The sequence below is a fragment of the Cavia porcellus genome, unplaced genomic scaffold (assembly GCF_034190915.1).
Source record: "Cavia porcellus strain 051 isolate PalLab524CR breed Dunkin Hartley unplaced genomic scaffold, mCavPor4.1 scaffold_28, whole genome shotgun sequence".
In the NCBI taxonomy this organism is placed as follows: Eukaryota; Metazoa; Chordata; class Mammalia; order Rodentia; family Caviidae; genus Cavia; species Cavia porcellus.
In genome coordinates, this window is record NW_026947511.1 from 51362589 (window position 1) to 51384248 (window position 21660).

General features: G+C 54.3%; 4 protein-coding genes across 6 annotated transcripts; 2 read left to right on the forward strand and 2 right to left on the reverse strand.

Annotated features, from left to right (window-relative positions):
- The first annotated feature begins 2423 nt into the window (after nucleotides 1-2423).
- Ly6g5c (lymphocyte antigen 6 family member G5C) lies at nucleotides 2424-6796 on the forward strand. The gene is made up of 3 exons (XM_003473755.4): nucleotides 2424-3973; nucleotides 5140-5298; nucleotides 6488-6796. The coding sequence occupies exons 1-3, from the start codon at nucleotides 3871-3873 to the stop codon at nucleotides 6649-6651; spliced, it is 426 nt and encodes a 141-aa protein (XP_003473803.2). The 5' UTR covers nucleotides 2424-3870; the 3' UTR covers nucleotides 6652-6796.
- Nucleotides 6797-8989: 2193 nt separating this feature from the next.
- Ly6g5b (lymphocyte antigen 6 family member G5B) lies at nucleotides 8990-11132 on the reverse strand. Its single transcript, XM_003473756.5, has 3 exons — nucleotides 10372-11132; nucleotides 10121-10249; nucleotides 8990-9889 (listed from the first exon to the last, which is right to left on the reverse strand). Exons 1-3 carry the CDS (start codon nucleotides 10427-10429, stop codon nucleotides 9489-9491), a joined length of 588 nt encoding a protein of 195 aa, XP_003473804.1. The 5' UTR covers nucleotides 10430-11132; the 3' UTR covers nucleotides 8990-9488.
- A 207-nt stretch (nucleotides 11133-11339) lies between these two features.
- Csnk2b (casein kinase 2 beta) lies at nucleotides 11340-15968 on the reverse strand. Of its 2 annotated transcripts, none has more exons than XM_003473978.5 (7): nucleotides 15819-15968; nucleotides 15139-15221; nucleotides 14348-14450; nucleotides 13623-13738; nucleotides 13147-13222; nucleotides 12821-13010; nucleotides 11340-11562 (listed from the first exon to the last, which is right to left on the reverse strand). In XM_003473978.5, exons 2-7 carry the CDS (start codon nucleotides 15208-15210, stop codon nucleotides 11472-11474), a joined length of 648 nt encoding a protein of 215 aa, XP_003474026.1. In that variant the 5' UTR covers nucleotides 15211-15221; nucleotides 15819-15968; the 3' UTR covers nucleotides 11340-11471. The 2 variants fall into 2 exon arrangements, with proteins under 2 accessions (XP_003474026.1, XP_063095308.1); XM_063239238.1 differs by lacking the exon at nucleotides 15819-15968 and adding an exon at nucleotides 15538-15558.
- Nucleotides 15969-16146: 178 nt separating this feature from the next.
- Nucleotides 16147-21072, forward strand: Gpank1 (G-patch domain and ankyrin repeats 1). Of its 2 annotated transcripts, XM_005005476.4 has the most exons (4): nucleotides 16147-16434; nucleotides 16980-17145; nucleotides 17615-18244; nucleotides 19002-21072. In XM_005005476.4, exons 3-4 carry the CDS (start codon nucleotides 17628-17630, stop codon nucleotides 19444-19446), a joined length of 1062 nt encoding a protein of 353 aa, XP_005005533.2. In that variant the 5' UTR covers nucleotides 16147-16434; nucleotides 16980-17145; nucleotides 17615-17627; the 3' UTR covers nucleotides 19447-21072. The 2 variants fall into 2 exon arrangements, with proteins under 2 accessions (XP_005005533.2, XP_013012345.2); XM_013156891.3 differs by having other exon boundaries at nucleotides 16147-17145.
- The last annotated feature ends 588 nt before the right edge of the window (nucleotides 21073-21660 follow it).

Genomic DNA, 21660 nt, shown 5'->3' on the forward strand with positions numbered 1-21660 from the left:
AGGGATGCTGAGCACTGAGGCACACGCCTGTAATCCCAGCATTTGAGGCTGAGGGAGGAGGATTGCTTTGAGTTCTAGACCAGCCTGATCTATACAGCAAGGCCCTATTTCAAAAACAATTTTAAAAAGATGCTTAACAGGGATGGCAATGTCATGAGGACTTAGAGCCTGGCTGGTTCCTGAGTCAGTGCAGGACCTGTCTAAGTTCCACCTCATTTCTCAGCACCTCCTTAAGGGGAAGCACAGGCTGAGCCTTTTAGAGTCAAGTGCCCAAACTGCAACCCCAAGCTCCTTTATTTATTACAAGGTTTGACTATAATTAAACCTAAGTACTAAGATTTTAGTCTAGAAAAAACAATTCATACGTGAACATTTTGTCTTAGAAGAAAAACGTGTGCCACAGGTTTGCTGCCACTGGTATAGAGAATCCCTCAGGAAGGGGACAGACTCACCAGCTGATGTGAACACTAAAATCTGGGGTCAGGAGGAGCTACCCCAGCTCTGGAATGCTCCCCCATTACCAACACTTGGAAAGCTGTCACTGACACCGCATGTCCTGTCCCACAGAGTCGACAGAATGGGGAGTGGGGCTTGCACAGCTGTGGGGTCAGCTGGACGGCTGTGGTCCTTGGCCACCCAGTCCCACGTGACAGTTCATCTGGGAACCACTTTGTTCAGCTAAAGGAACCTCAAGTGCAAATACAGAGTGTGCTCCCAAAAGATAAGGGCTCCCCATTTCTTGACACAGTTCCTAGGGACTCCACAGACTTCCCCTACTGCCATTTCCCCCTGGGACACCCCGGTAGGACAGGGGTGGCCTGATGCAGGCCTCTGCTGCTTCCAATTTCTCTCTGGGCAGCTCACGGCTGCAGCCTTTGCCTGAAGATCCAGCAGGGGGCAGCACGCTCTCTTGCCCTGCATGGCAGAGTCCAGCTTTCCTGGACGTCCCTTGAAGGGGACACCCCACCACTGTGGGAAGCCCGGGTACCTGAGCAGCTGGGCCCACCAGGGCAAGGGAAAAAGCGTGGAGAAAGGAGTTTAGAGCCTGGCAGGAAACCTGGCCAGAATCACACCTCATCCCGCCTTGTCTCAGGGACCCAGGCTTCCAGGGTGAGGTGCAAGCCCAGAGGCCCAGAGGCGTCCCGTACAGCTGTCACCAGTAAGGGCTCAGGAGGAGATGGCCTAGGTCTTGGGGACAGAGCTAAGCTACAGTCCCAACCTTCGTGGGTTTTTTTGTTTTTAATAGGGTCTCACTAAATTGCTCAGTTGCTCAGGATGGGCTTGCATTTGCAATCTTCCTGTCTCAGCCTCCCAGAGCGCTGGGATTACAGGTGTGTGCCACGATGGGGAACCCAGTCATTCATCACATTCAGACTGAAGACCCTCTGCTCAGTCCCTCTCCAGATTGTACCCAACATAACTCGGGTCGCGCCCCTCAGTTTCCCTCAGCCTAGTCCCACAGATGTGGTCTTCGGACAGCAGGCTCTGTCTCCTTAGTTTCATAGGGATGTTTATTCCAGGCAGCCTTTGTCAGAGAGGGGGCACTCGGTGCTGATGCAGTCCACTGCCAATGTCACTATGGCGACTATGGCACCGGCCTAATCGCAGGAAAGCCTTCACGGAAACTATATCCAGGGATACGCGCTAGCGCGCACAGGCCTCGCTCTACCGGCGGACTGCGGGGACCTTAAAAGGGCGGGGTTAATGACGAGAGGCCACGCCCTCCGCGAAGGCCAACTCCAGTCCCCCAAGGTCTTCCCTCCAGCCAGGTTCTGGCTCCAGGCGCAGTAACCGAAGGCGAGTCCCGCAGCACCTGTCAGGGCAACCCCCGCGGGAGCCCAGCCTCAGCCCGGCCCTGGTCCTCAGCTCTCAGATTCGAGGGAGGGCTCCCGAGGGTGCGCGAGGGTGCAGCCTCAGACTCCTAACATTTTGCCCGCACTGGTGCGTTGAGTCTGCAGACCCCCGGTCCCTCGCCCCGCCTCCTCTAGCCCCACCCCTGTTCGGCTCCGCCTCTCCTTCCTTGTCACGCCCTGCCTCTTAGCCCCGCCCTCCATCGCCGCTCTTGCCCCGCCTTCCCTCGCTCCGCCTCCCCATCATAGCCCCGCCCCCGGTGGCCATGCCCCTATTTGCTCCGCCTCTCTCCGCCTCCCCTCGATTCACCTCCCCTCTCTCCGCCTCCTCTTAGCCCCGCTCTCCCTCCCCTCTCTCTTATCCTGCCTGCCCTCGCCCCACTTCTCCACCATCTCCCCGCTCTACCAGCCCCTCCATTTGCTCCGCCCACCCTCCTCCACACCGCCTCCTTTTAGCCCCGCCTATATCCTTGCCCCCTTGATTCACATCGTCCTCCTGTTAGCCCCGCCCTCCCTCCACTCTCTTGCCCCGCCTCCTTCTCGTCCCGCCTCCCTCGGCCCTCCCCCCCCGTTTTTATCAGTACCGGGGATCCAACTCACGACTGCCTGCTTGCAAGGCAGGCGCTTATGCCGCTGAGCTAAATCCCCAGTCCCCCTGCGTCTCCTTTGAGGTTCCAAGACGGCACGAGTTTCTAGGCCCTGTTCTCCTCCCCAGTGTTGTGCCAGGATCGACACCCCGAGATCGTACAGCTTTCACGGGGAACTGGAGCGGGATGCCGAGGCCCACGTACCTGAAGCAAAGCCCTGAGACTCACGTCCCGTGTCGGAGCCAGCGAGATGGGGACCCCGCGGGCGCGAGGCAGAGACCCCGGGATGAGCGGGGTGCCGGGGCCCGGGTTCCCACGCGCGGCCGCCCCAGCTCCTAGGCGCGCTCAGCGGAGCGCAGAAGGCGGAGCTCTTACAGGAGATCGGGCCCCGAGGCCGCCCAGATCCAGGTCCGAGCTTCCCCTGTCGGAGAACGACCACCACTGGGCCCTCCCTGTCCAGGACCGCGCCTCCCCTGACCCACGTGCAGTCTGGCCTCATTGGTCTGTGGTTTTCTAAACTAGCTCGGCTTTTTTCACCGCCTGGAGTCCCCGCCTCTGCTGGGAGCCCTGGCCGCCATCCTGCGCCCGGATTCAGGAACAGCACGCTGCCCACTCCCACCTCCTCGAAGGACTGGACTGGGGCCCTGAGCTATATTACCAGTCCGCTTTTCTGTTTGTTTGTTTGTTTGTTTGTTTGTTTGTTTTTTCTCTCTCTCTCTTTTTTAAAATATAGGCCCTCCCCTGTGTCACTAAATTGCACAGGCTGAGCTCAAGTCTGCTTCAGCATCCCAGAATGCTGAGATTACAGGTGCAGCAACAGCACCACTCCTAGTTTATGGCCTGTACTGTTAAACGTTTTATTCTCCAATGTTCAACAATGCCAGTCTTTTTCAAAAGCCAGATCTTATTACTCTATTGAAATTCCTAGCAGGATGTGGTGGCACATGCCTGTAATCCCAGGACTCAGGAGGCTGCGACAGGAGGATCCCTGGAGTTTGAGGCCAGTCTGGGCTACACAGTGAACTTGAACTGTACAAGACCCTGTCTCAAAAAAAAAAAAAAAAAAATCCTCTGGGCCTGTGTTCCCAGATGCACTCTGCCCCACACCTTGCCTATTGACCTTGTTTGCTAACTGTGCCCTGTGAGATGAGGGGCTTTGTATAGTGGGACCTCCGACACCTGATGCAGTGACTCAGTAATCTTTGCTGAATGGATATGAAAGAAATTTCCTCCTCCTATTCCTGTTGCTGGGTCTCTGCCCAGAGCCAGGAAGTGAGGGCCCTGGCTGTGGGTGGGGATGTGCTGACCTTGCAGTGGTTCTGGCACTGATTTCCACCCAAACATGTTGCCAGTCTTCTTCCTCTTGGCCAGCCTCTCACCACTAATATAAACTCGGGTTGGAGGCTACGGACTACGACGGACATCAAGGCAGGATGAGCAGTGAGCCTCTGTCCAGGGCTTCTGGGCCGCGCAGTGCCTCTCAAGCCCTGTACAAGATGCTCTTGACTGTACTGGTGATGGTGAATCTCATGGTTGGTGAGTAGCTACAGAGCCCTGGGGGGTTTCCGGCCTGCTGCTTGGAGAAACCTGCCTACCAAGGGCTCAGCTCAGCAGGAACCACGGGATGGGCCCATTTGTCCGGAGGACTTGAGGACCACTCAGGATTAAGTGTCACCCTGGGGAAGAGTTCTAGTGACACTCCAGAGCTGTCCTGTTCCACAGCTGTGACTTGCATTGAGACACCCAAGGGATTCTCTCTAGAGCTGAAGACAACACAGAAAGCTGGGGGGGGGGGGCGACACTCAGGGTGACAGAACAGAGCCTCCAGAGTAGAATGAGGCTGAGCCCAGCCTGATAACCTCACCTTCTACAGAGAAACAAGATTCCAAGGGTTTTCTTTTTTATTTATTTTTGGTATCTGAGATGGAACTCGCAACCTTGCACTTAACAGGCAAATGTTTGAGCTGCTGAGCAAATCCAGGGCCCAAGTGTTTCCTTTTAGGGTTAGCTCTGCTCTGCTGGGTCTGGGACTCATTGATATGTAGATGGGGTGGATACCCATATAACTGGGGAAAGAAGCAGAGAATGGGCGCTTTGGTGGGCAAACTTTATTGTGGGCTGGGCCCCTGGGTGGTGAAGGCATCATCAAGATAAAAGCAGTGGTATGGTCTGCTTGAGTTCTCCAGTCTGCAGGGACACAGAGATGGTCTCTGACCTGTGATCACTCTTGCTCTCACTTTGGAGCATTGTGGATTAAGAACACAGGGCCGAGCTGGGCACGGTGGTGCAGGCCAGAAATCCCAGCTGTCTGGAAGCTGAGGCAGGAGGATGGCATAAGGACAGGCTGGGCTACTAATGGGTCCGGCTGGCCCAAAGTAACAAAGAAGCAAGAGCCCAAGCAGGAATGCCCACAAGAGCATCCAAGGTGCAGGACTCAGAAACCAAGTCACAGAGGAGCGGCTACTTCAGCCTTCCCTGTGAATTCAGAGTGGGCGAGTGCAGGGTGCTGTTAGCTCTTGCAGCACTCACTGAAGACAGAGGGGTGAATTAATGTTTCTCATCTCTGGGAGCTTTCAGTGAGGACTGAAGCTTCTGATGCATTAAGCCCGGCTTGGGGTCCTGGTCTGGATTTTTGGAGGCAGGGAGGGAGTGATAGGTGGGAATCAGGCAGGGCTTAGGGTGTTTGCCTCTTTGTGTTCTAGGCAAGCTCGTTGTCCCCAACCCTCAGCCACCTCCACTCCCCAAATACCTGCGCTGCTATCGCTGTCTCTTTGAGACCAAGGAGCTGGGCTGCCTGCTAGGGTCTGACATCTGCCTTGTGCCGGAGGGCAGCAGCTGCATCACTGTGCACATACGGAATGGTAAGCTGGGGGCTCTGGTGCAGCGCTTGCCCAGCAAGTGCCCAGCGAGTGCGGAGTCCTGGGGAACAAATGGAAAAATGCTACCTGCATAGCCTGCTGCCGCCCCAGCCCTGGCCAGAGAGAGCCTAGGCAGCCGCTCTTAACTGCCTCAGGTGCACCCATGTCCCAGGCCCACGGCCCGGAGAGGCTTCCCGTCTCTCCTGCAGAGCCACTTCCTGTCCCCGCTTCCCTGCTGGCCCACAGCTGCCCGGCTTCCACCCTCCGGGGTCCTGGGGACTCCCACAGCCTGGCCCTCCCTCAGGTGCCAGCTCCTCAGCATCAGCAGAGTTGTGGCACCGCTGGTGTCACCCTTCTGATACTTCAGTATCACCTTTCCGAGTCCTGCCTTGTTCTCCCTGAACCTTAATGGCCTTGTTCACTGACTTTGGCCCCAGCCTCCTCTTGCCCAACACCCTCTGCCCTGAGGGTTTTTCTGCCTTCTCCTAGGTCTCCATGCCAGGCTGGGCTGCTCTCCTCATGGGAGAGGGACCCATTCTCTCCTTCCTCATCTCTGTTAAGTTAGCAAAACATACACAGTGTGTACTCTTTTTCACCTGTCCTCCTAGACAGTGGCACCCTTGGTCCCCGAGGAGAGAGAGAGTCCCCTTCTCTGTGTGTTTGTAAGCAGCTTCCTTGCTCTGAGGCCAGCCTTGACTGAGCCCACTGAGCCACCCCGCCACCAGCCCCCCTGGTCAGGTCCTAGTATTTAGCCACCTGGAGCCAGGCAGCAGGGAACAGCCTTACGTGTGACTGCTTGGGACAGGGCGCCAGGGTCTGCCCTGACTGTAACCACAGACCAGCAGGGTCTAGAAAACCAGTGACAGCCACTTGCCGTATGCAGTTCGCCTCTCCTGCACTGCCTCAGCTTTTTGCTACCTGGTTCTCTCCTCCTCACCCCCAAGTGCTTATGTACCCCCAACGCAGCCCCCAGGTGTGGACGAGTTCTCCATGGCTCTTTCCCTCCTGCTTCTGGGAAAATTCTGAGTCCCTCATCAGGGTGCACTGGACTCCCCACTGCCACCCGATTCCCAGTCTGTTCTGTGGCTCTGGGCAGGGGCAGGTGCGGCTTGCAGGGGTACATCTCTGTGGAGGGAGGGGTGACTCCCAGGGACCTTGTAGGGGACCTTCTGTCATTGTGCTGTGCCCCCAGCCAGCGGCTCTGACATCATGCTGAGTGACTGCCGTGGCCGGGAGCGGATGCAGGACTGCACGCACACACGGCCTGCCCCTGTGGCCGGCTTCTGGGTGTTTTCTCAGTGCTGCTTCGTGAATTTCTGCAACGACCCCCACAACCGAGAGACCTACCTTCATTAGGGGCTCTGGGGTGCACACCACGCTCCCTGCCGCACTCCTGATGGCACCTGCAAGTGCCTGGACCCCTACACCCATGCTGCCCCAGGCTACCCCTCTTGCTCAAGTCCCCAGGTCTCCTCTGAAATAAACCCATCTGCTAAGCGTCCAGTTCGTCTCTTTTCTGGCAGGTGGAGGCTGCAGGAGGTGAGAGTGCCCGCCACCTGCTGACCACAGGGACAGGAGGGGGCTGCCAGCTCTGCTTCTGCCCCAGGTCCCTGCCTCTGCTTCAGCACTAGTGCAAAAAGAGGAGGAACTGGAAGGGTTCAGAGGTGAGAGGCACCCTGAGCCACCCTGAGCCAGACCGCGTGGGTGGTGACTGGAGGGCACCCCTCAGCCTAAGGCTCTCTGCCAGCTGCACTGCCACACCTGTGGGAGCCCGACATGGCTCTCTTCTTTCTGCCCCTGCCTTTGAGACAGGGTCTTACTAAGTCACCAAGTCACCCGGCTGGGCTCAGACTTGGAATGCTCCTGTCTCAGCCTCCCAGACTGATGGGCTCACAGGTGTGGACTACTGCACAGTGCTCTCTTTTCCTTTTTTTTTTTTTTTGCTTTGCTGCTCAGGCCGGTCATGAACTACTGAGCTCGTGATCTCCACCTCGGCCTGCAGAGCACTGGCTAGAGGTGTATGTCCCTGCACCTGTTTTTTTCTGTGTTGTACTGAAAACAGAGGTCATAGAGAAAGATGGGTCCAGACGGTGGGGGGCAGAGTTTGTTCTTCATTTTGTCCCATTTCCAACCTCCTAAAGCTCATGATCTACAAATTAACATTGGTGTCTTTGCCCCACACAGCTTGTTGAGAGGTAGATGTGGTAATCTGCAAACCATTATCGGTTAAGTGTGTGTCACGCCTGGGTACATTTATCTCCAAGGTGTACAAACACACAAGCACGCTCACACACACCTGGCACTACCGATGACTGAAGCCAGGGCCTCATCCACACTGCATGCTAGATAAGTGCTTTACCGCTGAATTCCATTCTCAGTCCCCCCGCCCTTTTTTTTGGTACCAGGGATCAAACTCATGACCTTGCATTTACCAGGCACATAGTTTGAGCTGCTGCACTAAATCCCCAGCCTCTCAGCTAGCTTTTTTATTTTTGTCTTTTGAGACAGGTTCTTTCTATGCAGTTCAGGCTGGCCTTGAGCTCACTTTGCCAGGCTGGTCTTGAACTCGCCACAATCCTCCTGCCTCAGCCTCCTGAGCGCTGGGATGACAGGTGAGCGCCACCCGCCCGGCTCCCTCAGCTCTTTCTTGAGACAGCATCTTGTTAAGTCTGTGTTGCCCAGGCTGGCCTCAATTGTGATCCTCCTGCCTCTACCTCCCGAGTAGTGGCTGTAACAGTTAGGGTAGTGTCGGAGGGCTGGTGGAGCAGTTTTGGACACTTCTGGGCAGCTGGTAGAGGTGTGACCCTGTCTACTGCACATGGCCCCTGGCCACTTCCTGGCTGGTGCTGTTTCCTGGCTCTACCTCCCACGGGCCACGAATCCCACTGAATCCCCTGTTAGTGTTAACTGTCAGGTAGTGTCCCAGTGACCAGTAAGCCAATACCCTGGACTACAGGCATGCACCAGTGCGCCTAACTAAAGCTCATGTGCATGGATAATTACATTCCCTCAATTCTAAGGGGTGACATCCTTCGGGGGTAGGTGACCAAAGTGACAGACTAACCCAAGTGTCAGGAAAGCTGGGTCTGGGCCACACTGGCACTGTCCTTCAGAAGATTCCAGTCCTGGCACTCGGCTGCAGTACTGGAAAGGCAGATCTCACCTGGGAGTCCTGGGGCTTAACACAAGGCCTGGCTCAGAGCATTATGTCGTTTGTTGAGTGCATACAAGAGGTTGACCTGAATCCATCACTGCTTCCTCTATGCTGGTAACTGTTCAAAAATATTCAAGTGAAGATCTGGCTGCTGCAGTCCCTCCAGTGCCCTCTCATCTGGACATCCACAAAGGAGTTCCTGGCTATCAGGATCCTCAGAAACCACCACGGACCAGCTGAAGCCCAGGTCCCTCGGCACTGGGCTCAAATCTACCTGGAGGGAAATTTTCTCTTCCAGTGAAAAGCCCTGGCATCAACTGGGTTTAACACTCTAGGTTTTGCAGGCCTTTCGTGGCTGGAGTTGAAACCCTGTGCTTTGATCTTCGGCTGAGCAGAGGTGTGCAAGGATGTGAGGGAGCCCTAATGCCAGGGAGAGTGGGCACTGCCCTGCAATCCTGCTTGGCTCCCACATTCAGTTAACTCTTCAACCTGTCACGTCTGCCACTCGGAACCCGACCCACAAAGGATGCGACATGGAGGTACCCTGGTCCTGGTTTATTGTGGAGGGCACTGGGGACACAACAAACCCCGACAGCCCCTCTATTCCCTTTTGGCAGGTGCAGAAGGGCTTAGTGAGGTGCAAGAGGCCACCGAGGCCAAAGACTGTGACAAGAGGCCAGAGCAGGAGACCGGGATGGCAGAGGGGTCAGTGGAGGCCGAGCCATCCTCCCTGCTGAAAGGCAGTGTGGTACTGAGTCTTAGAGACAGGCATAAGAGGGCAGTGCCAGGCCGGAGTGGTCAGAGCAGGTGGTTGGTGTGGGGGTGCAGGGCCCTCAGATGATGGGAACCACTGTGCCTTTCTCCGTGGGCCTGGGCCGAAGCCACACTTGAGTTTTTCTAGGAGGCAGAAAGAGCAGCACAGGACAGGGGTGAGACCTACGCCACAGGGCGCTGAAGTGCCAAAGGGATGCCCAGAGTGCACGGGAGCACAGAGTGGAGTCCTGCAGGACGCTGTGTGTGCAAGTGGGACAGGAAGGCTTCAGGTCCTGGCCCTGGGAAGAATCAGAACTCCGGAGCTGTTGAAGAACAAGTACAGGCGGCGCAGGTTGGCAACAGACAAGCCCAGCGCCAGGGGCAGGGGGCCCGGGGTGGCCGGTTTTCTGGACTTCTTCCCAGCACTGAGGCTGGGCAGGGGCAAGGAGAGGTTTAGGGCCTGGTAGAAGCGGCGGGCCTGGGTGCGGGACAGGGGCAGCGCGGGAGGCCTCGCAGAGGGCTCGGGCAGGGCGCTCTGCAGCTGGGGGCTGGCCCAGGAGTTGCAGTAATCGTACTGACAACACTGGGCCTGGTACCAGTAGTGTGAGAAGTAGGTGTTGCGTTTTTCTTGGCAGCGGTAGGAGTTGACCTGTCCACAGCCTCGGATGTTGAAGCGGACCTTGACATCTAGAGCAAAAAGGGCAGCAAGAGCCCTAGTGACGGTCACCAGGGTCCCCAAACCCAGATCTTCTGTGCTGAGACTCCCCAGCCCTTACCTAGATCCCACTTCTAGGCATCTTCAGAGGGGGCTGGGAAAATGTGCTCAGGGCCTCCACTCCCACCCCACCTTCAAGGTTCTGCTGTCCTCTTCCTGTCACCCAGGCTCCCAGCAGCCCTGTCCCCTCAGGCCCGACGCACCATGAAAGATGGAGATCACCATGCACGGGGCCGGGCTGCTGATGGTGCACTTCTCCGAGCCAGAAATGCACCCCACCAAAGGGTCTTCCAAGAGGCAGAAGTGGCAGGTCCGGACTTCCGGATCAGGAACTGGGGCACACAGGAGAGGAGGGATGGCAGCAGAGGCTCACTCCAGTCCCAGATGCCGTGGGAAGCCCAAGCACCCAGGGCCCCAGCCACAACCTCACCTTCCCAGCCCGGGGCCCACTTACCCTTTCCCAGTGCGAAGCCCACCAGGACCAGCAGGTCGACCAGCATGGAGCCCTCCATCACGGGGTTCAGGGAGCCCTGCCTTCTGGAACGGCTCCTGAGCCCGAGCGGCAGGTGGTCTCACAGCAGCTGCTGGAGGAGCGGGCTATATTCTGCCTGGGGTAGCACCCTGGCCGGAGGAGGAAGTCATTATGCTGGCAGGAGGGACATGGTGTGCTCGCCCACAAGGGCTGGTTCCTGAGCGTGGGAGCAGTGGCCCAGACAGGGGGACCCACGTGTCTACCCCTCCTGCAGGCCCCCTGAACCCCTTTCTCTTTCAGGGCAGGGGCTGGTTGTCTCTAGCACCACCTGCTGCCCTCCCCCCACAATTGCAGTTCCCATTGTGCTTGGCCAGGGACGGGTCCCCTCCTTAGAGGTGAGCACTGCTTTCCCAGTGGGGGTTGCACAGGCACCGCTAGCCTCCCTGCACCCTCGCAGCTCTTTATTCCAGGACTCCATTCATCTGTACACACACATTTTTTTTTTTTTTTTTTTGGAGACACTGCCTCCTCATGTAGTGTAGGCGGCCTTGAACTCAGTGACCCTCCTGCCTCAGCTTCCCCAGTGCTGGGATTAGGGGCATGCACCACCATGCCCGGCATTCCTTTTAAAATCTAAATTGAAAGCCAGGTTGAGGCAAGAGGATCACTGTGAGTTCAAGGCCAGCCTGCACTACAGGAAGATCTAAAAAAAAAAACTGTAAGTGTCACTGATGAAGCCTGCTGCAATAGACAGCCACAGTTCTGTAGTCTCCAACCTTCTTTCCTCTTGACCTTCCTACATCCAGTAGGAATTCTGCTCTGCACTGCAGACATCACCCAGATCCACAGCACCCACCTGCGCTGGCTTCCAGCCCAGGAAGGGTGGGCAGGGCCCTGAGGTCGGCACACCACCACCTTCCCTCCCCAACCACAAGCACCAGCCGACTAGCTCGTGGCCTTTTCTTCCATTTTATTTCATACTCCTACCACAATAATGACTCCTTTAATTTAAACTAAAAACCAGAGAGGGGTCCCCAAAGGGTGGCAGCAAAGGAACAGTGGCATCAGAGTGAGGGCAGGACTCAGCGAATCGTCTTGACTGGGCTCTTGAAGTTGCTGGCAGCCTGCAGCTGCAGCTGGTAAGCCATCGGATGGATCTTGAAACCGTAGAGCCTGGGCCAGGACAGAGGTCGGACAGAGAGCAGGGTGAATCCCGTCCTGGCCCTGCTGCTAGCCCCCCAGCTCCACCCGGGCCTTCCCCAATGCTTATTATGGTATAAATGTAGTTTTATTTTTGTCTTTTTTTTTTATCGGTACCAGGGATCAAACTCATGACCACACACTTGTAAGGCAGGCACTTATGCTGCTGAGCTAAATCCTCAGCCTCAATGCTTATTATGGAAAGTGGACTTCAAATTCATCTGCTCGTATTTGGAAATGTATCTTATGCATCCGTTAAAACTCAAACTCCAACCAGGGATTTAGCTCAGTGGCATAAGCGCCTATCTGGCAAGCACGAGGTCATGAGTTAGATCCTCAGTACCAACCCCCCCCAAACAAAAACAAAAACAAAAAAACCCAAAAAGCTTAAATTCCAGGCTAGGTGTGGTGGTGTGCACCTCTAGCCCCAGTTATCAGGGAAGCTGAGGCAGGAGACTTCCTGGAGCCCAAGACTCTGAGCTTAGCCTGCGTAACAGTGAGACCCTGTCCCCAAACAAAACAAACCACAGAAAGGAAGACAGGGAGCTAAGGACATAGCACGAGGCCATGGGTTCAATGGCCAGCAATAAACACACACAAAAACAAATAAAAGGGGCTGGGGATTTAGCTCAGCGGCATAAGCGCCTGCCTTGCAAGCAGGCAGTCGTGAATTCGATCCCTGGTACCAATAAAAACAAAAAAGACAAAACAAAACAAAAGAAGAAAACAACAGGACTGAAATTCTAGGAGATACTCATCACTACTTGTTTCAGGATAAAGCAGAACCTTCGTTCACTAGTACAGAATAAAAATAACATGCCAGGAAGAGAAACCATGTTTAACCAGGCCCTGGGATCTGGCAAAGGCTGATCACCTGTGACAGTAGGAGTAAATGCTATTTCACGTGATTCTAAACAAGGCAAGCTGATAAAGACACTGCAGGTGTGTACCAGCACCACCTGCTTTATGGGCACAGAAACTGAGGCACAGTCAATTAAACAACTTCCCACAGTTGCTCAACAGGAAGAGCTGCCTTTTTTTTTTTTTTTTTTTTTGGTAGCAGGAATCAAACTCGGGACCCTGTGCTTGCCAGGCAGGCGCCTTTGTTGCTGAGTGCATCCCCAGCAAAGGCCTGACCCTGGGAGGAGCTGTCCTCTCCTGTCCTCTCCCTCCTGGGAATCCTGCCTGGGCCTTTCCTCCAACTTCTGGAGATTCTGTTACTGCTCCCCACCTGGGCACAAACTGGTTGGCAGGTCGCTTGGGCCGGTACTCGGGATGCACCATGAAGAGCATGTGGGGGAAACCGGTGCCAAAGTAGGCGCCATCTGTGTGGTGGTGCCTTGATGACTTGGGTGTGTACACATCCATGCACTTGGGGCAGTAGAGCTTCACCATGGCCTCGCCTGGGATGTCCGAAAGGCCTGGGAGACAGCAGAACCTGTAGGACGCGTTCCTCTAGCTCTGCCCAACCACCCCTGGGACTCAGGCACTGCCTTGTGGAGACCCCGCTCCTCAGAGGACTGCTGCGCAGTGCCCACCTCTGTCTTCATCACTCACCGATGGGAAGCATTGGCTGGTTCTCACAGTACACACGGGGACAGTAGCCGAAGTCTCCCTGCTGGTACTTTTCCAACTGAGGTGAACACAGTGCAAGGGGTGGGCGGTGGGTGGGAGAAAGCAGCTCCTCTCCTCAGCTCAGCCCAGCCCAGCCCACAAGGCTGTGGCTGCCATCTCTGACTCTGGCCCACACAAGCCCTCAAACCCCTCCACTGCCTCGCTTTCTGTTCAGTGGGCTACACAACACCAGAGCCAGCCTTGTGTTTCCACAACCACTCTTCCCGATCTCATCTCCTCCCTGAAAACACCCGCTCAGCACGACCCCAGCGAGGATGCAGTTGCCAGGCCCCAGCCCTGAGCTTCTTCCCCTCTTCTCAGCTAGACTCCTGGACAGGAACGAAGCACAACTTCTCACTGCAGGAAACTCCGCTTCCCTGACTGCCCCAGAAGGAATCAAGTGGGAGCAGAGGCCTCACCATCTGGGCGATGCCACGGTTAGTGAGGATGTAGCGAGCGTGGATCAATCCATAAAGCATTTCAGCTGCCTGCTCGATCAGGTCGCTCTGGTTAGGGTTGTCTTCCAGCTCTTCATCTGAAACACAGGCCGGCCAAATGCAACCTCTTGTTTTTCAGCTTTCCTAGGCACCCCACCCATGGCCCAGGGCAACTCGCTGGTTAAGTTTGCTAAGTACCCACCTCGGAACTTCACCCTATTCATTGCTGGGGTATCTGACCCAGAAATCTGGGACTGGCCCTTCTACCAACTCAATGCAGCTCTGTCTTCTCTCCACACCCCTCAGCCTCTGCTCTCTCCTCTGCCTCCCAATCCCTCCTTCAACACAGAGGCGCAAAGACGTCAACACCTAGACATCTAGACTGGAAATTGCAAGGCCAGAGAAAGGGGTGGTAAACAGGGCCCTTGAGGGAAGTGGTATTATGAACAGAACTGAGTTGCAGGTTTACTGGGCAAGAGTCAAGCAGAGGATCAAAATAAAGCAGGGGATCCTGGGTGATGGGAGCTGGAAAATCAAAAGTAAATTTAAAAATTCAAATCCTGGGTGTGGTGGTATATACTGCAATGGCTATGGGTTCAATCTCCAATACAAAAAATAAAAATAAAATCGGTAAGCATATGAACAGGGAATTGGAAGAGAGGAAAAATACGTGCACCACCATATACTGAACCCCAAAGATGCCTCACCAGGCTCCAGGTCCAAGATCATGTCTAGAGCTTGCCGGTAGTGAGGCACCTGCTCATTAAGCCCCGTAAGATTAAATTTATCTTGGATGTAGTCTTCATCCACCTGCCAGGACACAGAATTCAAGAGGTTAATACATACAAGGATCCCCACTTTGGCGAGGCACCGTGCTCTGATGTCTCGTCCTTAACAAACTTCAACTATTCCGGTTTCCCATTCTCAACTCTACAGAAGTATTTGAATCTCTCCTCCAAGCTCACACACACTCTCTCCCATAAAACCTTCAGTCTTTCTCTTCTAACAATAGGCAGTTACAACACATCCCTTTCAAAATCACCCTCTCTGCTTCTGCACCTTGTATCTAGGAACCAGTTTTACCCTCTCCTTAGGGACAGCTGGCTTTCTGAGGACAACGGGCTGAACAGCTTGGTCTCTGCAGGCAGTAGAATCCCTTACGTTAACACACAGCTTCGCACCTTAGTAAACACTTTAACAGCGTTTCAATTCTCCTAGTACCTACTGGAAATCGCTCTACCAATATTACTCTAGCAACAGAAAAGGTACAGGTTGGCCAGTCCAATGTCATACTGCTGCAAGGTGGCAGAGCTGGGACACCTGGGCCCCAGTCTCACCTCATTACCGCAGGTTACTGGGGAGTTACTGATAGGATCTTTCCTGCACAGGAAGGGGTGCCCCTACATGTAAGACAAGTGTGCGGGAGCTGAACACCTCGGGGGACGTTAGCCCAGGGAATATCTGGAGAAGCCCTGTAGGGAGGACTAAGACAACTCACCTCACAGAAGAATTCATTGCCACGGAGTCCACAGAACCAGGAAATCCAGGACACCTCTTCGGAGCTACTCATCTTCACCTCGGCTGGAAAAACAAGAGCGCAAGTAAAGCCTAGGCTCTCCCTGTCTTCGGGATCCTCCCTCCTCCCACACCTTGCTTCCTAGCACGAAAGAATTTGGGGCCGCCCATTCTTACAGAATCGCAGGCTCTGGGGCACCCCTCTGCAACCTCCCTTACTCCCCTCGGCCCGTCTCCTGCGAGCTGGGAAGTTCTCTGAACTTCTAGCACCGGCGAGAAGCCGCCTGGTAGCGACCCGCTGGCTCTCACACCGCCCGGCGCTCGTGCGAGCCGGGCCGCGGTCCCCTCGGCGGCAGCCCCAGCAGGGCCGTCTGCCTCCTACCTCCGCGGGTGACCGACTGCCTGGCCCCGGCGCCCTTCCCCGGGGTCCCGAAGTTTATCCCTCCGAGCAAGAGCCGGGCCCTTCGTTTCTCACTGGCTCGGCGCGGCCGTCAGGTCCCCTTCACCCGAGACTCCACATCCCGCCTCCGCCCCTCAGCTACCCTTCTTCCCTAGGTGCCAGACCGGGTCACTTCCTTCTTCGCCCTCACATCGAGGCGCGGAGATCCCCATGTGCCGCACCTAGAGACAGGGAACTCCGCACAGCTACGACCTCAGACTCACCTGCGGGACGGGAACCGGGGCGGGGTGGGGGAGGGGAGCTGCTGCTCCTAAGGAACGCCGCGGACCGCTCAAGCGCAGGCCGCGGACCCGACGGCGGCAGGCGAAGAGGGGGGGGGATGGAAATTGGGGAGGGCGGGGGGAAGAGAGCAGTGCGCAGGCGCCGGCATCCGGACGCCTCGGTGGACGCCGGGAGGTGAGGTCCCGAGTAGGATGCGAGACTAGCAAGACAAGGGAAACGTGAACTACGAATCCCAGCAGAAATCGCGCACGACTCTGGCGTCGCAAGGACCCTGAGGAAGACCCCGCCCCTGGGGGCGGGATGCAGCAAGGTACCACCGGAAGCGGAAGTCAAAGGGGGATTTGGGCCAGGGAATCTGGGAAATATATTCGCGAATTTATAAGATTTAGGGGCAGAGTGAGGGTGGGAGTGGGGAGCGAGCCGGCGGAACCCCTCCCAGATGTTCCTCTCACACGGTTCCCTTTAGGTGCAGACGTGGTGCAGCACTGCCGCCCAAGGGGGCTGATCCCATTTCGGATCGACCCACTCGCCTGTCAGCCTCGCTTAGAACCTCCGACTGGTACCCTGTCCCACCCAGCATCTGGCTTGAGACGGGAGGTGCGCTGGGCTCCGTGTTGAGGGACTTGGATCGGATGCGCTTGGGCTTAGCAGAGCTGAGTGGTAGGAAGACTGGTCCAGTGCGCTAACCTGAAGGGTCTCCAGCCATTCTGCTGTTCAACATCTCTTTGCATTTCTCCATTTCCTCTTAGGGCTTGGAGTGTTTTGCTGCGGGCTCTAAGTGTGTTCTTCGAGCCCCGGTCGTAATGGTGCGGGACACTGGGACGTTATTTCATTTCACAGCTCTTTGGCATTCTCCAGCTTTCCCGCAGCCTCCTCAGGCCTTTCTTATCCCGGAGAATGGTCTCTCAGCCTCAGAAAACCAGTGTGGGGCGGGGGTGCCAAATAGAGGGCAGCGAAGGGCATTGTGGGGCGTTCTGTAAAAGCCGGACCCCAACCGATGCGTCCCTGGGCCTCGCGCTGCCAGGGCTCGCGATGCTTTGCTTGCATACTTGGAAAGGGGCGGGAAGTCGAACCTTGGGAGCGGTTTTGTTGTTGTTGCCACGTGTCTTTGGGCCACGTGATGCATTGTGTCAACTCTTTAGATTGGAGTAGTGCGATTTTGCGGGATGGAAGCCGCAAGAGGATGCAGATAGGAGGAGCCTTTTCCCGAAATCTTCCGGAGAAATGTCACGTCTGTTTTTGTTTGGAAAGAGACCTCCGAAGTAGGATCAGGGAAGATCTAAAGGGCTGGACTGATGTTACTTAATGGTATGTATCATAATTGTGTTCAGAGAGAGAGGCTGGCATTTGTTGTCAAGGGTTAGTGGGGTGCAAAGCAGGACTTACAGACAGCTGTCTCGTGGAGTTAGTGTTTTTCTTTTATTTTTATTTTTTTCCTTTTTTCCTCTCTCGTGGTTCTGGAGGTGGAATCTAGGACCCTCACATGCTAGGCAAGCATTCTACCATAGAGCTACATTCCTAGCTCTTCACAGAATTTTCTTTATTAACTTCTACTAAGGGGCAGGGTCTGTTCAAAGGTTATGTATTTTTACATAAGGTCCACAGGTCTTAGTTGTGGGGTCAGTTTTGGGCAGGAGGATGTATTTTATTCTAATTGTCCTCGTTCCAGGAGGTCCCTAGAGGTAGCAGTGTCATCACAGAGGCCATGGTAGGGGTGGCTAGGATTACTTGTCTCATCCTTATCTTACCTACTCTTACCTAGTCTTCATTTTCCCAGTTCCTCCAAAGCCATGTCCAGGCCATCACTCATCTCGTTCACCCCAGCTACTGACCCCAGTGACCTCTGGAAGGATGGGCAGCAACAGCCGCAGCCTAAGGAGCCAGAGCCCACCCTGGATGGGGCAGCAGCCCGGGCTTTCTATGAGGCCCTGATTGCAGATGAGACCATTGCCGCTGAACCCCAGAGAGCCCAGCCAAAGCCTGCCCAGGAGAGAAGGAGGAAGAAAAGAAGAGTGGTGAGGGAAGCAACACCAGAAGCAGGAGCATCGGGAAGACGTGGGCAGGGGAGCTCCTTCGTAGACGAGCACAAGATCACCCAGCGGATACTGAAGGCAGCCCAGGAGGGGAACATGACAGAACTTCGAAGGCTGCTGGAGCCCCGCGAGGCAGAGGGAGCTGGAGGGAATATCAATGCTCGGGACGCTTTCTGGTGGACCCCCCTGATGTGTGCTGCCCGAGCGGGCCAGGAAGCTGCTGTACGCTATCTTCTGGACCGAGGGGCTGCCTGGGTGGGGGTCTGCGAGTTGGGTGGCAAGGATGCTGCTCAGCTGGCTGAAGAAGCAGCCTTCCCTGAGGTGGCCCGCATGATCAGGGAGAGCCATGGAGAGACCAGGCACCCAGGGAACCGGTAAGGAGAGCGTTAGTCCATACCCATGTTCTAGGTTTCCTGGCTGCCCACACCAGAGACAGCCCCAGAGCATCTGTAGGGATCTCTTCATTTCCCATGTTAAAGTAGTGGAGTGGAGTGGCTGTGGATGTGAGCTTCTAGAATTTAACTCCTGATTGCACTAACTTGGAAACCTATGTCTATGTCTCAGTTTCCTTTTCTGAGAAATGGGAGCAATAGGCATCTTTCTTACAGGCTAGTTAGGATTTAATGGATAAATATGTATCTTTCTTAATTTTTTTAAACAATGTTAATATTTATGAAAATATTGCCATTTGTCAGGTATTCTATTTTTTTTCTTCCCAAATCTATTTTACTTCAAAAAGGAAAAAAAAATTTCAAAACACATCAATCGAGGTTGGTCAGTATATTTAAGTATTAGAACAGCTGAAGTCATTATTCCACCCTTGTCCACGAGCTTGTGAGGTTTGGTTACCAACTCTTTTTTTCCCCCATTTCCTTCTGAGCCCCTTATGGCTAAGTAGAAAGGGCTGGGAGTGTAGCTCAGCAGTAAAGGGCTTACCTGGCACGCAAGAGGCCTTGGGTTAGATCAGCAGCACCGAAACAAAACCCAAAATGGTGGTGCCGAGTGGGGAAAGGCAGTTGGTTCTTCAGCAGAAAAGCTGGCATCTTCTGCGTCCGCACTGCCAGCCTCTTTTGAGGCCTCAGGTCTCCCTTTCCCTTCTCTGTCGTCAGCGCTTTTCTTTGTTCTCCGCAGGGCTCTCTCCTCCATCCCCCAGTACTGTGAGACCTGCAATGCCTGCTTTGAAGATTCCAACCACTGCACATCTACTGCCCACCTGCTGTCACTAGCCAGGGGTCCCCGGCCCCCCAGGGGTCCCCTTGGGGTAGCCACATCCAGCCCCGGTTTCAGGCTGCTGCTCAAGGGAGGCTGGGAGCCAGGAATGGGGCTGGGGCCTCGAGGTGAAGGCCGTGCCAGCCCTATCCCCACTGTCCTCAAGAGGGACCAGGAAGGACTGGGCTACAGACCGGCACCCCAGCCTCGAGTCACACACTTCCCTGCCCGGGATCCCCGGGCTGTGTCTGGGAAGGAGAGAGCCCTTCGGGTGGCCACACTGAGCCGAAAGCAGAACAGAAGGCAGGAGGAAAAGGGTCGGGCCTGGGAGCGGGACCTCAGGATATACATGAACCTGGAGTTCTGACTCAGTGCAGTTTGACTCTGGTCTGCTACTAGGGTCTGAACTTGGACTTCTGACATGAGCACTTCGATTTCTACTTCCTGGGATCTACCTGGGTGCCAAACCTTCAGGTTTTAATCAGTGGTTTCTGGTCTTGGGAGAGAGCTGCTGACAGTTGAGAAATAAATCAACCTTTTCCCTCCCTTATGGCTTATTTACTTTTTTGGAAGCTGGTGTGAGAAAGCCTAACAGAAGCCTGGGGACGCATGTGCATCTCACTTGAGCTGGAAGAGGCATCCTCTGCAGTGGCATGGTAACTTCCTGCCGGTCCTGAACTGTTCTGGGAGTGCCCCACCTTTTTCAGATCCCTTCACCAGGAATTTACACCTCTACCAGGAGGGCCCTCTGACCACTCCTGTCACTGATTTCAGAAATGGTAGCAGGGCGTGGTGGCACATACCTGTAATCTCAGCACTCTGGGAGGCTGAGGTAGGAGGATTACAAATTTGAGCCCAGCGGAGGAATTTAGCAAGACCCTGTCTCAAAATGGCTGGGATATTAGCTCAGTGCTGTATTTGACCCCTCGTGCATTTAAAATAACAAAGCACTGAAGGAGCACACAGTTAGGGGGAGTCATGATACCAAATGTTATAATGCAGCATCCAGATGCTGAATACAGCATGAGAAGCAGAAGAGGAAGCAGGGGGCCCCTGGGACACAACAAGGCTCTGAAGGAAGACTTGGAGCCCACAGGGACAGAGAAGAGAGACCTCTCAGAAGGAGGTGGCACCTCCAGTGACTCACTGAAAGGCAGCTAGAACCTGCAGACCCACCCAGAGGCCTTCCCCGAGAAACGCCAGTGGAATGGAGCCTTGGAAGCAGCAGACCACAGGGCTGGTGAGTTACCAAGGACGGCTGGCAGGTAGCCACCTGGAGAGGCCCAACTGAGCTTAGAGTTTAGCAGCTGCAGGCTGGCTCCATCTAGCAGCTCCCAGTGTCAGGATGAGGCAGAACTGAATTCAAATTGGCGCGCAAACAGGTTCTAGCCTCATGGCCAGAAACCACCCTGAACTTCAGTGGGACTAAGGATGGAGGCTTGCTGGGATTATGCACTACCCTGCCATAGATTTATGGCTGACTTGCTGGGGTTAATTATGCATCTAGGCTCTGTTTGCCCGCACTGCCTGCTAGTAACAGCGGAGACATCACCTGAAGTGGATTTTTTTTTTTTTGGTACCAGGGATTGAACTCATGACCAAATGCTTGCCAGGCAGGTACTTACACCACTGAGCTAAATCCCTGGCTTTTTCTCCTATTTTTGTTCTTTTCCTTGTTTTCTCAATTGTTTGTTCTTGTTTTCATAGGAGTGTAAACATTGTTTCTAGTTTTTTCTTTCTTTCTCTCTTTCCCTCCTGGCTTTTTGACGAGCTTCCCAAAATTCGAATAATCTTACTTTGCCCTCCAGTCTCATCATATCTTCCTTTTCTATTTCTCTGTTTTTCTGTCAACACCTTTTAAATTTTCTCCTTTGAGGGTAAAATTACCATGTTGAGGCTTATATATTGTATATAATTTTCTGATTTGTTTTTAAATCTCATTATATATCCGTAAATATAGTTTATACAATTAAAGGTGAAAAATTAATAGTTACCATGATTTGTCATTTTCTAGGCTGTGTTTAATTCTGATGTTATTAGTGATTGTACTGCGTTAGCCAAGGTGTTACAGTTGTTCTGATCAGTTTTTCCTGGCATGTCAGGATTGAGATTGCTTAAGGGTCATAATACTATGGGCCAGTGCCAGAGAACCAGGGGCAAGCTGGCAAATTGGCAGCTGTTTCTCATCCCCAGTATATTGAGGAAGTAGGATCTTGCAACAGAATCAAAACCCAAAAGCCAACTACACCTAGAAGATACCTCTGAAAATAGTTATCTCCTTAGGGTTCTCAATACTAACTGTAAAGCTACTCACCATAAGCAATTTACAAGCATCAATCCAGGAATTAAGCTAAAGAACATAGAAAACAAGAAGGCACTTAAGCTAGATGCAACCCAGACTTCAGCTCACCAGAAAACCCAGGGGGGCAATGAGATAGAACAATTCAAAAGCCACTCCCACCTGGGCTCTCTGAAGTAATAGCAGAAGTAATGTGGCAGATGAATGAGACTCTAGAGAAAAATCAAATCAAATAATTTGTCAGGAAACTACAGAGATGGTGACTATAATGAAAGACATAGA

Bases quoted from the DNA above. Each gene is read 5' to 3' on its own strand.
- Ly6g5b (XM_003473756.5), bottom strand. From the start codon at position 10,429: ATGGAGGGCTCCATGCTGGTCGACCTGCTGGTCCTGGTGGGCTTCGCA. The intron at 10,250-10,371 runs GTAAGTGGGCCC...TGTGTGCCCCAG, and splicing joins GGGCTTCGCACTGGGAAAGG to TTCCTGATCCGGAAGTCCGG. The intron at 9,890-10,120 runs GTGCGTCGGGCC...TTTTTGCTCTAG, and splicing joins GGTGATCTCCATCTTTCATG to ATGTCAAGGTCCGCTTCAAC.
- Gpank1 (XM_013156891.3), top strand. From the start codon at position 17,628: ATGTCCAGGCCATCACTCATCTCGTTCACCCCAGCTACTGACCCCAGT. The intron at 18,245-19,001 runs GTAAGGAGAGCG...TGTTCTCCGCAG, and splicing joins ACCAGGCACCCAGGGAACCG to GGCTCTCTCCTCCATCCCCC.
- Csnk2b (XM_003473978.5), bottom strand. From the start codon at position 15,210: ATGAGTAGCTCCGAAGAGGTGTCCTGGATTTCCTGGTTCTGTGGACTC. The intron at 13,739-14,347 runs GTGAGGCATCTT...CCTGTGTTTCAG, and splicing joins GATCTTGGACCTGGAGCCTG to ATGAAGAGCTGGAAGACAAC. The intron at 13,011-13,146 runs GTGAGTGATGAA...GCTGTCTCCCAG, and splicing joins CCAGCCAATGCTTCCCATCG to GCCTTTCGGACATCCCAGGC.
- Ly6g5c (XM_003473755.4), top strand. From the start codon at position 3,871: ATGAGCAGTGAGCCTCTGTCCAGGGCTTCTGGGCCGCGCAGTGCCTCT. The intron at 3,974-5,139 runs GTGAGTAGCTAC...TTTGTGTTCTAG, and splicing joins GATGGTGAATCTCATGGTTG to GCAAGCTCGTTGTCCCCAAC. The intron at 5,299-6,487 runs GTAAGCTGGGGG...CTGTGCCCCCAG, and splicing joins CACTGTGCACATACGGAATG to CCAGCGGCTCTGACATCATG.